This window comes from Triturus cristatus, chromosome 12, assembly GCF_964204655.1.
Source record: "Triturus cristatus chromosome 12, aTriCri1.1, whole genome shotgun sequence".
NCBI lineage: Eukaryota > Metazoa > Chordata > Amphibia > Caudata > Salamandridae > Triturus > Triturus cristatus.
The window spans coordinates 121,528,629-121,545,370 of NC_140595.1; the positions used below are offsets into that span (position 1 = coordinate 121,528,629).

Consider the following 16,742-nt stretch of genomic DNA (forward strand, 5'->3'; position numbering starts at 1 on the left):
GTTGATAGACCCTGTGAGAAAATTTGGTGGAAAGTCATGTTCTCAGGTCGTTCTCCAAGGCATTCATTGTGTTTGAGATTAACTGCTTATACTCTAATGAAGTATCCTAGCCTACAAAATACAATATTGGTAAGCAGAGGTTACTATGCGATCTCTGCTGAAAAGGTATGTGAGACCCTTTTCAGCAAAAACGTAACAAAGGGCACAGACTAAGCAGCTGATGGTGCAAGGTTAGCACCAGACCAGACTTTGAGCTTAAGTGAACACCTACAAACCTCATAGAAGTATGTGTTCATTTAAAGGACTTTTTATCACTGTATACTGTTTCTTCAATTCCACTCTGGAAATGTATTCCACAGCTCGATCTCTCTTTTCCTCCAAATCCTAGCAGATTAAATTTGCCACAGACGCCTGGCTATGAGATCTGGAGCCTAATGGTTGTTTCTGGTTATGCCGTTGATGTGCCTAGGGTGCACTGTCGAAAGATCCTTCCATTCACCACAAAACGTTATTCTGGATCATTCGCTGGACAGGAAGTCGGTGGAGATTATGTTCGGCAGTACAAATATGTCATTACTGTTGATATCACATTTTAATATGACTCTGTGTGTGCATTGCACCTTTTTAATATATTTCTTCATTAAACTCTAAAAAAGTCATATTAGGGTAGATGTTGAGATATGCATTCCAAAGACAGTCTGAAGAGAAGGCAAAATAGTGTCCCTCCAGCATAGACTGTAGCAGTAGCTTTATGGTTGTCGCGCTCCTCTATCGACCAAGTGAAGGTTATTCAAGCCTGGATCCTACAAAAAGTTCTGACCATCAATTCTGCGCCCGTCGAGCCCACAAACCGAGTGTTCTTACCAAACAAACGAAAGAGCTACCAGGAAAACTTCATGATACAGATTATTGCTTTGTGTTTGTTGTAGCACAGAAGGTAGAGCTCTGGCACACAGCCGCTCCATAACTCGTGATAACAAATATGTGTACAGTGTTTAGTGTCTTTTGTCGGAGCCTTCCGCTAGCTGTGCTGAAGACCAATGCTGCCTAGTCTTAACATCAAACGTTCTTGTGAAGCACACATATAACCCCTTGGGGCACCTTGGCACTGAATAATGGGTGATTATTGATACCCAGCATTTTGGTACTCATTTTATCAACCTCAGAAGGATGAAAGGCAGACTGGACCTCTGGGATTTGAAACTTGTGGCCATGGGATCAACACAGGTTTCTGGAGCGAATGTGTTAGTCCACTGAGACAAATAGGGCCTGATTTAGATCTTGGTGGATGGGTTACTACGTGACATCAGTGACGTATATCCTGTATGCCGAAATATAAATCCCATAGGATATAATGGCCCGCAGCATTGTCTTGATTTCAGCTCATTCCTCTTTTTTCCATCACCCTACCCTTCCTGTCTCTTTATCGCTCTCTTGCATGCTCTTTTTCACCCCTTCTTTCTCCCTTTGTCAATCTTCTCCTATCTTTCTCTTCCACCTTCTTTTTCACTTTTCTTCTCTCTCTTTTGTTCTGGGTCAAAATCTGATGATAAAAAATAAGTTCAGGTACCAAAAAATGTATGCATGTGCTCACCACCTGCAACCTCCGGCTCAAATTAAGCACTGTACTCAAGAGTGTTAGGAGGCAGACTGCCACTCCCTTCAGGAGTTACGGCTGTAACAGGTTTAGTTACATGTCAGGTGACAGACCACAGTAAAATTTAGAACCAGAAGCCTTTTGGGATACCACCTATTTTCACCATTACTGAATACCAGCACCTGCAGTTCTTGCTTGGCATTACCTGATGTACCAGTGCCTGAACAGGCAGGATTAGATTGGATCACACTTTATTGAACAGATTAATTCTGAGAGTATGCCAGCTGGTGCTTCAAAAAAGTAATTGGTGCCATACCCAGTAGCTATCTTGGCAAACCATTATGATAAAGAGTGCTGGGTTAATTCCATTTAATTACTGCAGATAGCAGACAGTCACCTTTCCTCGCCTACGTAGAAGTTGCACCCCTATAATTTGAACCTTCCAGTAGACTTGGTGGAACTAAATCAGTACATGATTTTTAACAGGACATGGGCACAGAGGTTATTAGGTGACAAGAAAGTCTGCATTAGGCAGAAAGCTAGGTAAGGTTTGATCTGGTAGTCAATAAGGCTACTTGATGGGCCTTGGATCTGGGTGAGGAGTCACCTTCTACGTTTCTATTACAGTCTCTAAAATACAAGTCCTTTGCCTCAAGCAGTGCAAAGGTGTGGTTTAAGTGCTAAGGTGCAGAAATTAGAACAGGCATTGACAAAGCCAATAGGTCTCGTCTACACAAGAGTTATTGGCCTCGGCAATGTGGTTTTGCCATGTTGTACACCAGTGTGGCTGCTGTTCAGCATGGCTAAAAGTTAGTGGTGTGAAGTGTCCTAGAGTGGAGTGGGGGGAGTAGTGTGTCATAGACTGGATTTGTTGGAGTAGAGTGTTGTAGAATGGAGTAAGGGGAGTAGAATTCAGTGGTTCAGTGGCAGAGAGTTGTAGAGTGCAGTGGCGTAGAGTGCAGTGGCGTAAAGTGCAGTGGCGCAGAGTGGTGTGGCATAGAATGGAGTGGTGTGGAGTGCAGTGGAATAGGGTGGAGTAGGTTGGAATTGATTGAGGTAATGGGGGTGGATTGGAATGGATTGTTTTGAATGGGAGTGGGCCAGATTGGTTTGGACTGGAATGGGGCAGATTTTTGGGGATTGGAGTGGGGCAGATTGTTCTGGATTGGAGTGGGGCAGTTTGTTTTTGGACTGGAGTGGGGCAGATTGGAGCGGGCAGAGTGTTTTGGATTGGAGTTGGGCAGATTGTTTTGGATTGGAGTGGAGTAGAATGTTTTGGATTGGAGTGTGGCAGGCTGTTTAGGATTGGAGTGGGGCAGATTGGGGTTGGGCAGAGTGTTTTGGATTGGAGTTGGGCAGATTGTTTTGGATTGGAGTGGGGCAGATTGTTTTGGATTGGAGTGGGGCGGATTGTTTTGGATTGGAGTGGGGCGGATTGTTTTGGATAGGGATGGGGCACATATTGTTTTGGATTGGATTTGGCTGGGATGGATTGAATTGAATGGGGCGGATTGATGTAGGTTGGATTGGTGTGGACTGGAGTGGGGCAGATTGGATTTGTTGGGTTGAGAGGATTGGAATGTGGTGGATTGGATTGGATTGGGGTCAGTGGTTTGAATTGGAGTGGGGTGAAATGGATTGGGCTGGAAAGGATTGGATTGAGTGGAGAGGATTTATGTGGGGTAAGGTGGGATGCATTGTTGAGGACTAGGGAGTGGTACATTGGGTGGGGCAGATTGGATTGGGGTGGGTTAGGAGGATTGTAGGTTGATGGATTGTAGTTGATTGGGGTGAGTGGTATCAATTGAAGTGGGGTGGATTGGATTGCTTTGGGGTGGGTTGGATTGAGGAGGGTGGATTGGTGTGGGGTGGGGTAGGGTGGATTGGTGTGGATTGGAGTGGGCAGATTAGAGTTGGGTGAATTTGGGTGTACTGCACGATTATGTGTTAAAGCATCATTTCTGAAATTACACATAAGAAAGAAGCAATGTTGCTTTGCAATAAAATGATCCTCATCTTTTGAGAACAGCGCCCAGGAGCAAAAACAAAAGAAAAGATGAGTGCAAAGTGAGAAAAGAAGACTGGCAAAATAAAAGAAAGTTAACTGTAGAAAATAAATCTTTGCAATTTTTTTTGTCCTGCTAGGTATGTTTTAACCAGCCACACACCTTCTGTTTGCAGGGCACTAAAAGTTAAACAGAACAAAAGAGTGCCTCAGTCAGGTCCGGAGCAGCAGACGGGTACTGATTAAGCTGAATCAATCAGTGCTTGGTCCCTGCTCCACAGAGAGGAAGGGAAATGATGTGAGGCCTGCCTTAACAAAGTACGAGGCTATAAAGAAGAGTGCTATGTGAGCCAACAAATGGTAAGCAACAGGCGGGCTCCAAGCCATTTTTTGTAAACAACGTCTCGCAAGAGAGATGCTTGCGCTAGCACATGCTTTTGCCGGCTCAACCCTAAAAAAGGGCATCTGGGTTGCAATCCCAGTTCCTCCCACTTGACGAAATCATGTGATCCAAAGCAGATCACTTTATTATTTCATGTATGTATGTAACGCAAACTAGGTCCTTGAGAGCTTTCAGAGTGTTGTGCATTAATGGGTGTGGGTACGAAGTTTATATATGAATTTATTATGCCAACAAAGAAAGCCTCCACATGGATTGGTGGTTATGTAGTTCATTGGACTAGTGCACGGGTACTCATAGTACGGCCCGCGGGCCGTCAGCGGCCCGGCAAGCCTTCCTTGGCGGCCCGCGGACCTTGCAGACATAGTGCCTGTGCCCTGTGCTTGTCAGCAACACCGCCGGTTACAGCAGCGCGGAGCTGTGAGGCCGGGCGATTCTTTTAAAGGCCATTTACTTGTTAATGAGGCTTTGTTGTATTTCACCTCTTCTTAGCGCCCCTGCATCTCCCCTCTGATTGAGGGGAGATGCAGGGGCGCTAAGAAGAGGTGAAATACAACAAAGTCTCATTAACAAGTGAATGGTCTTTAAAAGACCTGTGAAGTACTTGGGTGCGGCGGCCGTGTGCGTTCCCTGGAAGCCGTCTCAGCGCAGGGTGAGGTGACAGAGGACAGCAGGGTGAGGTGATGGAGGGCAGCAGGGAGTGAGAGCAGGGGGTGAGGTGACAGCGGGAGGAAGACAGAGTGCGACAGAGGGAGGGAGAGGGAGGGAGAGAGAGGGAGAGGAGGAAGACAGGGAGAGGAGGAAGACAGGGAGAGAAGGAAGACAGGGAGAGGGGGGAAGACAGGGAGAGAGAGAGGGAGACAGAGGGAGGGGGAGGGAGGGAGGGAGATGGAGGGAGAACGGAGGAGAGAGGGAGGGAGACAGAGTGAGGGAGACAGAGGGAAAGAGAGAGCAATAGAGAGAGGGAGGGAGACGGAGGGAGGCAGACAGAGGGAGGGAGGGAGACGGAGGGAGGGAGACGGAGACAGAGGGAGGGAGACGGAGACAGAGGGAGGGATAGGGAGGGAGGGAGACAGAGGGAGAGAGGGAGAGGGAGGGAGACAGAGGGAGAGAGAGATAGAAAGATAGATAGATAGATAGATAGATAGATAGATAGATAGATAGATAGATAGAGAGGGCGGGAGACAGAGTGAGAGATAGATAGATAGATAGATAGATAGATAGATAGATAGATAGATAGATAGATAGATAGATAGATAGATAGATAGATAGATCGGGAGACAGAGTGATAGATAGATAGATAGATAGATAGATAGATAGATAGATAGATAGATAGATAGATAGATAGATAGATAGATAGATAGGGCGGGAGACAGAGTGAGAGATAGATAGATAGATAGATAGATAGATAGACAGACAGACAGACAGACAGACAGACAGACAGACAGATAGATAGATAGATAGATAGATAGATAGATAGATAGATAGATAGATAGATAGATAGATAGATAGATATGTGTGCATACCGGGTCTGGTGGCTCAGTGGATGAAGGCGTCCGCTGCAGTGGCCTGTGTTCAACCTCATGGTCATAGTTTTTTTTTTGCTCTAGCCCCGCCCCCTCCCCCACTGGCCCCGCCCCCACCGGTGCGGCCCTCAGCCAGAAACCACACTGTAAATTTGGCCCCCGAGAGAAAGTTTGTGAGTACCCATGGACTAGTGCATCCACTCCAGTGTCTGATCGTTTGATAAAGGTTTAATGTTTGTGGGGCCTACTCAGCCTTTCATCCTTGGAGGTTGAGAAAACGAGTGCCATTGAGTTGGGAAACAATAAACATCAAGTATAAGTCTGTAGCGCCAAGAGACCTCTGCTGGTGTGGGTGTGCGCTCTGCACATATGCCTACTGTGTTACATCAAGTGCTTGACTGATACAAACTTTGGAGCAAGAAAATTTGTCTCCCGGCACCTCGGTTCTCCTAACTGACTATAATGGAAAATGTATAGAGGCGATTCGGTTCTAGGGGTGGGTGCTGCGAATGGACATTAATTTACTAATGTACACTCCTGTACCTCTCCGCACAGCATCGCAAACCCAGCTTTCTTCTTGCAGGTCAGTGACACTGCCCACTATACCACCAGGGTTGACAGTGATGAAAAGTAGGCCCACCTTTAAACAAGTGCCCCCGGGGCACAGAGGAAGCTGCAACTGCCCCAGTGGTATGCACAACGAGGAGTCCAAAATGTGGGCAAAGGGCGTGTGTCCTTTTCAATTCCTATGTTAGTGTGCACCTTGGGGTCAGTCCTTTACCAATGAGGGGCAGGGCTATCATGAGCATAATTGGTGAATGCCCTGTGCATTTAATAGCAATCCCAGGTTCTTTGTTTGATCTAGTTGAGAGCCCCTTGAACCGGGCAGTGAGTTTGCTGCAGCGGCCTTTGCACAGTTTGTCATGTGGTCCACCATCTAATGCATATTTTGCAACGTTCAACCAAAAATGAAATGTGTTTAGCTCACACTCATAAAGCAAAAGAGTGCCACGTGTGGTGCAGTGGCAGACTCTGCACATATTTGCAGTTCTCTTTTCAGGTGCTGACTGCTGTATTCATGTGTTAAACTGGTACTTGTGATCTGAAAGTTTTGCAAAAATACGATAAATAAGTGCTGAAATGAGTAAACTACTCGAAACAATACTACATCAGAATGGAGCGTGTTATGCTGCATCATTTACTCAACCGTGCCGCATAATTTGATCCTCCTTTGCTGCATAATTTCAGTGGCTCTGAGATTCATGGGTGATAGAGCAGCTCTTTCTTCTTTTATGATTTAACCTCTTCTACAACCTCATGCATAGATTCCATGCTTAATTGTCTCCTGTCCTTCTTCATCAATGGAAGCCTCTTCTAACTCTTCTTCCTTGTCTTCATTTGCATTTCAAAGTTTGAAGCACCTGCCTCTTTCTCTGTCTGGGGTCTCCAGACTTACTTACCTTCTAGGAGTCCAGACCCGTCTTGAAGTCATCCCTCTGACCCAGGTAGTCCCCTCTACATCTTGGGAGTCCTTTTGTCGTTCTTGCCAATAGTTGCCCGGGGACTCTATGCCAGTCCTGCTTTTGTAGCATGCTGCACTGCATGATGGCCCAATGCGATTACTGGAAGATTGAAATTATAAGTCCCAGCATGCTTCATGCTAATGGCTGAAAAACTGAACTGACTCAGGAGAGGGAGCAAGCTGACCACTAGCCTTGCCTACTACAGGCCCCAGTATTATTCATTGTATTTCTGTTATTGCTTTACTTCTGTTTGTACTTTACCCTGTGCTTTATCATGGGTCTCTGCTTTACCTCTAGCATATGTGCCAACTTTTGGGGATCGAGAATAAGAAGATGTAGAGAAAATTGTGGGAGATTAATTTGCACTGATGTGGAGGATTTTCTTATTGGGAGGAAGCTGAAGTAGAGTGATTTTCATACAAAATGTGGGACACTCCATTCTGTCTCAGGAGTGCTGGCCTGTGTGCAGGGTCTATAGATCAGGCAGTGGGGACTGTTCTATGGCGGAATCAGGGGACACTTAGCGACATGTTTGATATCTTTGATAAGTTTGGGTAATGTTTGGTTAAGTCAGCTCTATGTCTAATATGCCACTGGATCTGTCTCAGCATTACATACCTTTCAAAACCCCACATCTATGATATAGCCACCAGTTCTCCTATAAACCAAACTGTCCCCAGACCTTCCCCCTCCCTACCAATTTTAAGATTCCAGATTCTCCATTCTCTGCCCCGCTCTGGAATCTGTAACTGCAGACTCCCACCTCCCCTCGCCCTCTGTACTCGCATTCTGAGCACTCTGGAGCCCTTTAACTGCAGACTCCCACCTCCCCTCTGCCTCTGTAGTCAGGCTTTCTGAGCACTATGGGGCCCTCTAACTGCAGACTCCCTCCTCCCCTCTGCCTCTGTACTCGCATTCTGAGCACTCTGGAGCCCTTTAACTGCAGACTCCCACCTCCCCTCGCCCTCTGTACTCGCATTCTGAGCACTCTGGAGCCCTTTAACTGCAGACTCCCACCTCCCCTCTGCCTCTGTACTCGCATTCTGAGCACTCTGGAGCCCTTTAACTGCAGACTCCCACCTCCCCTCTGCCTCTGTACTCGCATTCTGAGCACTCTGGAGCCCTTTAACTGCAGACTCCCACCTCCCCTCTGCCTCTGTACTCGCATTCTGAGCACTCTGGAGCCCTTTAACTGCAGACTCCCACCTCCCCTCTGCCTCTGTACTCGCATTCTGAGCACCCTTGAGCCCTCTAACTACAGACCCCCCCCCCTTTGCCTCTGTAGTCAGGCTTTCTGAGCACTATGGGGCCCCCTAACTGCAGACTCCCATCTCCCCTCTGCCTCTGTACTCGCATTCTTAGCACCCTTGAGCCCTCTAACTACAGACCACCCCCCCTTTGCCTCTGTAGTCAGGCTTTCTGAGCACTATGGGGCCCTCTAACTGCAGACTCCCATCTCCCCTCTGCCTCTCTACTCGTATTATTAGCTCTCTGGAGCCCTCTAACTGCAGGCTCCCCCCTCTGCCTCTGTAGTCTGGCATTCTGGAGCCCCCTACTGCAAACTCTCACCTCCCCTCTGTAGTCTGGCATTCTGAACACTGTGGAGCCGTCTAACCTCCCCTTTGCCACTGTATTCACACATTCCTAGCACTTCCTTGAGCCTTCCAGCTGCAGACTCCAACCTCCCCTCTGCCTCTGTACTCTCATTCTTAGCACTCTGGAGCCCTCCATCTGCAGACTCCAACCTCCCCTCTGCCTCTGTACTCTCATTCTTAGCACTCTGGAGCCCTCCATCTGCAGACTCCCACCTCCCGCTGCCTCTCTACTCGTATTCTTGTCACTCTGGAGCCCTCTCAAACTCTGACACTTTCTGTGCTGCAGACGCCATCCAACACTACTGCAAGGGGAACCTGACTGTCACTGGCCCCACGGAGACCGCCTCCATCTTCGCCACGTACCCTGCTGGCTACCTCACCATCTGGAATGGCTTCCTGGACCAGGTAAGTGATATATAACAGCGCTGGAGTCCTTATCTAGGAGTGAGTGTATGTATATGGCTCCTGACTCCCTCATGTAACCGCCTCTGAGCACTGAGCTCGGAGGAGAGAGCAGTCTTCGTCTACGGGGAGAGCACCATTGGAGGGGTAGACTCACTCAAATCAGCCGTTTTTAGGAATCTCTGAGTCACTGTGCTAGCACTTTGGTTGTCCTGCTGTGCTTTCGAAAGAGCACAAGAAAGTGGATGGATGTGAATCTTTATATTACATGAATTTAAGAAAAGCAAATACATTTATTACTGCTTCTCTACATATAATTGCACTTTTTTTCCCTGTTTTATCTTATTATTATTAAAACGTTTTCAGTACATTGTTATTGTATTATATTGTGAAACTGCTGTGTGTTATCTCTCTTTTTTCCTACTTCATAAACTTTATTTTTAAAACTTCAAATACATTCATTACCGCTGACGCCTGCGGAAAATAGTAAAAACAGGGTTCGAGACACCTTTTTTGTTGCGACTTGGTCCCTACAGATGCAACCTGAGAATCGTGCCATCTTAATGCCTCCTGTGGGCTCTTCGTCCGACCGCCATGATGACTGTCCTGCAGGGCAGTATGTGGATGTCTCTAAAGCCCCGCTCGGCCTCTTCAGCCCCACGTGACGCTCCCTGCAAGGACAGACGAGGTCTTCAGACTCCCTTCTTTCCCAGCTAGGGGCCGTCTGCAGACTGAGATTTTGCTATACATCTTGCAATCCCAGTGTGGGAAACTGTTATGAAAAAATGCTAATAGAACACAGATAAGGGGTGGGGGGTGGTAGACAGGACTGATTATCGCATTGTAGAGACGTTGGCATTACACCCGAATCAATACATTCCATAAATGTACTGGTCTTAGGGCATCACCACGGAGACGAGCTCATCTGAATATCAGTATTTACAGCAGTGATATCTGATGGGTTTTATCAGTGCTTAGTTGGCTCACTGCTGGCTCTAGCAGGCCTCGCTGGCGCTGCTCCGTCTCCACAGCTGTGAGTCCCTCCCTCATGGGGCACTGCTTTCGCTCTTCTTTTTTTTTTTTAACAACAGATTTTTATTTGTCATTTGCACAATATACACAGGGCTCTGTACCCCAGAGGCCAATGCAGCATTAAGTTACACAGTGATAAGACCGCAAAGGACATTTTCATTTTTAAGAAAAAAAAACAAAAAAAACAGAACAAACACATTCTTTGATCTGAAGTATAATCTCGGATCTCCACCCCCCCCCCCCAACTCCCCCCCTCAAGTTGCGGTCTTCCCACTGAGAACCGCTCACCCTCCCACGCCCCAGGCCCAATGAGAGGAATAAGAATGACGGCCTACTCGCTCTAGTAGAGGACCATCTCACTCGAAGCGCACCCACACCCCCAGTGCCCCCCCCCCCTCCCGATCGCAGACCGAACCACTCTTGCCCTGCCCTAATCTGCTTTCGCTCTTCTTGACCCGAAGATTCTCCCATGGGGCCCAGATCTTACTCCTGACCGGCTTCACTACTACAGGGAGTACTGCACTTACTTGCCCCGTAACCTGCATTACTCCCCCTAAGGTACTGCTCTTACCTGCAAACCTCTGACCCTTTCCTTTGGCTCATCTGACCTCTCCAGCATGGCGCACTCTGGGGGTGCTGACCGTACTAGCTATATCTGCCTCACTTCCCCTTGGGGCACTGGTTTTGCACCTCAAGTCTGATCCCACGCTTCCACAGGGCACTTTTACTACCTATATCTGCCCATGCGACACTACTTTTAATACCACAGGTCTGCCTCGGTATCTCCAGTAACAATGATCCTACGTCTCCCCGGCTTCCCTAGTATTCAATGGGACACTGCTCTCACTCCTCATAGACTGATCTCACACTCCAGTGAGCCACTGCTCTCACTCCTCCCAGGCAGACCTCACTATCCAATGGGCGCCTCTCTTATTCCTCCCTAGCTTTCTCACTAACCAGAACTTCTGCTACTCCTCCCAGCCTTGCCCCTTAATCCAGTGGTGCCCTGTTCCTTGTCGGCTCAGGCTGCTCTCATCATCCAATGAGCCACTGTTCCCGCTCCTCCCCAGCTTGTCTCTCTCTTCACTGGGCTCTGTTGTTATTCCTCCCACCACTGTCAATTTATCCAATGAGAAAAAGCTCTGTTCCCCCTCAGGCGTGTTTCAGTATTCAAAGGGTCCATTTTCTTACTTCTCCCCAGCTGATTTCACCATCCAAAGGTGCTCTTACTCCTCCTATTCTGTGCTCTCTATCCAGTGGTGCTGTGATTTTACTCCTTACAGAGTCTCACCATCTAGTACTGCGCTGATTTGACTCCTTCCAGGCGTGTCTCACTATCCACTGGGGTACTGCTTTTCCTCCTTCCAGGCTTGTCTCACTATCCACTGGGGTACTGATTTTACTCCTTCCAGGCGTGTCTCACTATCCACTGGGGTACTGCTTTTCCTCCTTCCAGGCTTGTCTCACTATCCACTGGGGTACTGATTTTACTCCTTCCAGGCGTGTCTCACTATCCACTGGGGTACTGCTTTTCCTCCTTCCAGGCTTGTCTCACTATCCACTGGGGTACTGCTTTTCCTCCTTTCAGGCTTGTCTCACTATCCACTGGGGTACTGCTTTTCCTCCTTTCAGGCTTGTCTCACTATCCACTGGGGTACTGCTTTTCCTCCTTCCAGGCTTGTCTCACTATCCACTGGGGTACTGCTTTTCCTCCTTTCAGGCTTGTCTCACTATCCACTGGGGTACTGCTTTTCCTCCTTACAGGCTTGTCTCACTATCCACTGGGGTACTGCTTTTCCTCCTTTCAGGCGTGTCTCACTATCCACTCGGGTACTGCTTTTCCTCCTTTCAGGCTTGTCTCACTATCCACTGGGTACTGCTTTTCCTCCTTTCAGGCTTGTCTCACTATCCACTGGGGTACTGCTTTTCCTCCTTTCAATCTTGTCTCACTATCCACTGGGGTACTGCTTTTCCTCCTTTCAGGCGTGTCTCACTAACCACTGGGGTACTGCTTTTCCTCCTTTCAGGCTTGTCTCACTATCCACTGGGGTACTGCTTTTCCTCCTTTCAGGCGTGTCTCACTATCCACTGGGGTACTGCTTTTCCTCCTTTCAGGCTTGTCTCACTATCCACTGGGTACTGCTTTTCCTCCTTTCAGGCTTGTCTCACTATCCACTGGGTACTGCTTTTCCTCCTTTCAGACTTGTCTCACTATCCACTGGGTACTGCTTTTCCTCCTTTCATGCGTGTCTCACTATCCACTGGGGTACTGCTTTTCCTCCTTTCAGGCTTGTCTCACTATCCACTGGGTACTGCTTTTCCTCCTTTCAGGCGTGTCTCACTATCCACTGGGGTACTGCTTTTCCTCCTTTCAGACTTGTCTCACTATCCACTGGGTACTGCTTTTCCTCCTTTCAGGCTTGTCTCACTATCCACTGGGTACTGCATTTCCTCCTTTCAGGCTTGTCTCACTATCCACTGGGGTACTGCTTTTCCTCCTTTCAATCTTGTCTCACTATCCACTGGGGTACTGCTTTTCCTCCTTTCAGGCTTGTCTCACTATCCACTGGGTACTGCTTTTCCTCCTTTCAGGCGTGTCTCACTATCCACTGGGGTACTGCTTTTCCTCCTTTCAGACTTGTCTCACTATCCACTGGGTGCTGCTTTTCCTCCTTCCAGGCTTGTCTCACTATCCACTGGGGTACTGCTTTTCCTCCTTTCAGGCTTGTCTCACTATCCACTGGGGTACTGCTTTTCCTCCTTTCAGGCTTGTCTCACTATCCACTGGGTACTGCTTTTCCTCCTTTCAGGCGTGTCTCACTATCCACTAGGGTACTGCTTTTCCTCCTTTCAGACTTGTCTCACTATCCACTGGGTACTGCTTTTCCTCCTTTCAGGCTTGTCTCACTATCCACTGGGTACTGCATTTCCTCCTTTCAGGCTTGTCTCACTATCCACTGGGGTACTGCTTTTCCTCCTTTCAATCTTGTCTCACTATCCACTGGGGTACTGCTTTTCCTCCTTTCAGGCTTGTCTCACTATCCACTGGGTACTGCTTTTCCTCCTTTCAGGCGTGTCTCACTATCCACTGGGGTACTGCTTTTCCTCCTTTCAGACTTGTCTCACTATCCACTGGGTGCTGCTTTTCCTCCTTCCAGGCTTGTCTCACTATCCACTGGGGTACTGCTTTTCCTCCTTTCAGGCTTGTCTCACTATCCACTGGGGTACTGCTTTTCCTCCTTACAGGCTTGTCTCACTATCCACTGGGGTACTGCTTTTCCTCCTTTCAGGCGTGTCTCACTATCCACTGGGGTACTGCTTTTCCTCCTTTCAGGCTTGTCTCACTATCCACTGGGTACTGCTTTTCCTCCTTTCAGTCTTGTCTCACTATCCACTGGGGTACTGCTTTTCCTCCTTTCAATCTTGTCTCACTAACCACTGGGGTACTGCTTTTCCTCCTTTCAGGCTTGTCTCACTATCCACTGGGGTACTGCTTTTCCTCCTTTCAGGCGTGTCTCACTATCCACTGGGGTACTGCTTTTCCTCCTTTCAGGCTTGTCTCACTATCCACTGGGTACTGCTTTTCCTCCTTTCAGGCTTGTCTCACTATCCACTGGGTACTGCTTTTCCTCCTTTCAGACTTGTCTCACTATCCACTGGGTACTGCTTTTCCTCCTTTCAGGCGTGTCTCACTATCCACTGGGGTACTGCTTTTCCTCCTTTCAGGCTTGTCTCACTATCCACTGGGTACTGCTTTTCCTCCTTTCAGGCGTGTCTCACTATCCACTGGGGTACTGCTTTTCCTCCTTTCAGACTTGTCTCACTATCCACTGGGTACTGCTTTTCCTCCTTTCAGGCTTGTCTCACTATCCACTGGGTACTGCATTTCCTCCTTTCAGGCTTGTCTCACTATCCACTGGGGTACTGCTTTTCCTCCTTTCAATCTTGTCTCACTATCCACTGGGGTACTGCTTTTCCTCCTTTCAGGCTTGTCTCACTATCCACTGGGTACTGCTTTTCCTCCTTTCAGGCGTGTCTCACTATCCACTGGGGTACTGCTTTTCCTCCTTTCAGACTTGTCTCACTATCCACTGGGTACTGCTTTTCCTCCTTTCAGGCTTGTCTCACTATCCACTGGGTACTGCATTTCCTCCTTTCAGGCTTGTCTCACTATCCACTGGGGTACTGCTTTTCCTCCTTTCAATCTTGTCTCACTATCCACTGGGGTACTGCTTTTCCTCCTTTCAGGCTTGTCTCACTATCCAGTGGTGGCACTTGTCTTCCTCCTTTCAGGCTTGTCTCACTATCCATTGGGACATTGCTCTTCCTCTTTTCCAGCTTGAATCTATTTATCGGGGCACTGATTTTACTCCTGTCAGGTTTGTCTCACTCTCCAGCGGGGCACAACTGATCTTACCCCTTTCACGCTTGTCTCACTATCCACTGGTGCACTGGTCTTACTCCTTTCTGGCTTTTATCACTATCCAGTGGGGGCACTGGTTGTACTTCTACATCAGATTGGTCGCACACTGCTACACCTACCAGTCGTGTTCCCCCAATGAAAATGGTCCCTGAAGGTCAGCGTCGGCGGATACACCTATGCTCAAGAGTGCGTGCAAGTATGCGTGGCGTGTGCCATCCCTGGACACGTGTTTCGAGGTAGTTGCCTCTCGTCAGCAGGGAGTAGGAAAATGAGAGTGGGGTTGCTGTGTAAGCTGCTAAAAACATAATCAGGTCTAGTACCTCTCTTAGCGCGCAGGTGCGTAACCATGAGTCCGTCGACTCCACCGGCTCAAGGGAGCCTGAATATAAAGTTACATCAGATTGGTCGCACACTGCTACACCTACCAGTCGTGTTCCCCCAATGAAAATGGTCCCTGAAGGTCAGCGTCGGCGGATACACCTATGCTCAAGAGTGCGTGCAAGTATGCGTGGCGTGTGCCATCCCTGGACACGTGTTTCGAGGTAGTTGCCTCTCGTCAGCAGGGAGTAGGAAAATGAGAGTGGGGTTGCTGTGTAAGCTGCTAAAAACATAATCAGGTCTAGTACCTCTCTTAGCGCGCAGGTGCGTAACCATGAGTCCGTCGACTCCACGACATCCACACTTTCCTACTCCCTGCTGACGAGAGGCAACTACCTCGAAACACGTGTCCAGGGATGGCTAACGCTACTCATACTTGCATGCATTACACGGGCATAGGCGTACTCGCCGACGCTGACCTCAGGGACCATTTTTCATTGGGGTAACACGCTTGGTAGGTGGAGCAGTGTGCGACCAATTAGACTTAACTTTATTTCAGGCTCCCTTGAGCCGTTGGAGCCGACGGGCTCATGGTTACGCACCTGCACGCTACGAGAGGTACTTGACCTGATAACGATTTTAGCAGCTTACACAGCAACCCTACACACTTTCCTACTCCCTGCTGACGAGAGGCAACTACCTCGAAACACGTGTCCAGGGATGGCTAACGCTACTCATACTTGCATGCATTACACGGGCATAGGCGTACTCGCCGACGCTGACCTCAGGGACCATTTTTCATTGGGGTAACACGCTTGGTAGGTGGAGCAGTGTGCGACCAATTAGACTTAACTTTATTTCAGGCTCCCTTGAGCCGTTGGAGCCGACGGGCTCATGGTTACGCACCTGCGCGCTACGAGAGGTACTTGACCTGATAACGATTTTAGCAGCTTACACAGCAACCCTACACACTTTCCTACTCCCTGCTGACGAGAGGCAACTACCTCGAAACACGTGTCCAGGGATGGCTAACGCTACTCATACTTGCATGCATTACACGGGCATAGGCGTACTCGCCGACGCTGACCTCAGGGACCATTTTTCATTGGGGTAACACGCTTGGTAGGTGGAGCAGTGTGCGACCAATTAGACTTAACTTTATTTCAGGCTCCCTTGAGCCGTTGGAGCCGACGGGCTCATGGTTACGCACCTGCGCGCTACGAGAGGTACTTGACCTGATAACGATTTTAGCAGCTTACACAGCAACCCTACACACTTTCCTACTCCCTGCTGACGAGAGGCAACTACCTCGAAACACGTGTCCAGGGATGGCTAACGCTACTCATACTTGCATGCATTACACGGGCATAGGCGTACTCGCCGACGCTGACCTCAGGGACCATTTTTCATTGGGGTAACACGCTTGGTAGGTGGAGCAGTGTGCGACCAATTAGACTTAACTTTATTTCAGGCTCCCTTGAGCCGTTGGAGCCGACGGGCTCATGGTTACGCACCTGCGCGCTACGAGAGGTACTTGACCTGATAACGATTTTAGCAGCTTACACAGCAACCCTACACACTTTCCTACTCCCTGCTGACGAGAGGCAACTACCTCGAAACACGTGTCCAGGGATGGCTAACGCTACTCATACTTGCATGCATTACACGGGCATAGGCGTACTCGCCGACGCTGACCTCAGGGACCATTTTTCATTGGGGAAACACGCTTGGTAGGTGGAGCAGTGTGCGACCAATTAGACTTAACTTTATTTCAGGCTCCCTTGAGCCGTTGGAGCCGACGGGCTCATGGTTACGCACCTGCGCGCTACGAGAGGTACTTGACCTGATAACGATTTTAGCAGCTTACACAGCAACCCTACACACTTTCCTACTCCCTGCTGACGAGAGGCAACTGCCTCGA

General features: G+C 48.6%; 1 protein-coding gene across 2 annotated transcripts in view; it reads left to right on the forward strand.

Annotated features, from left to right (window-relative positions):
• The window catches only part of AQP10 (aquaporin 10), a 106,488-nt gene that overhangs the window by 69,305 nt on the left and 20,441 nt on the right, over nucleotides 1-16,742 (forward strand). For both annotated transcript variants that reach the window (XM_085637815.1, XM_085637816.1), the window contains one exon: nucleotides 8,933-9,051. In XM_085637815.1, the coding sequence (XP_085493941.1) occupies nucleotides 8,933-9,051 (119 nt within the window). The remainder of the gene's footprint in view (nucleotides 1-8,932; nucleotides 9,052-16,742) is intronic.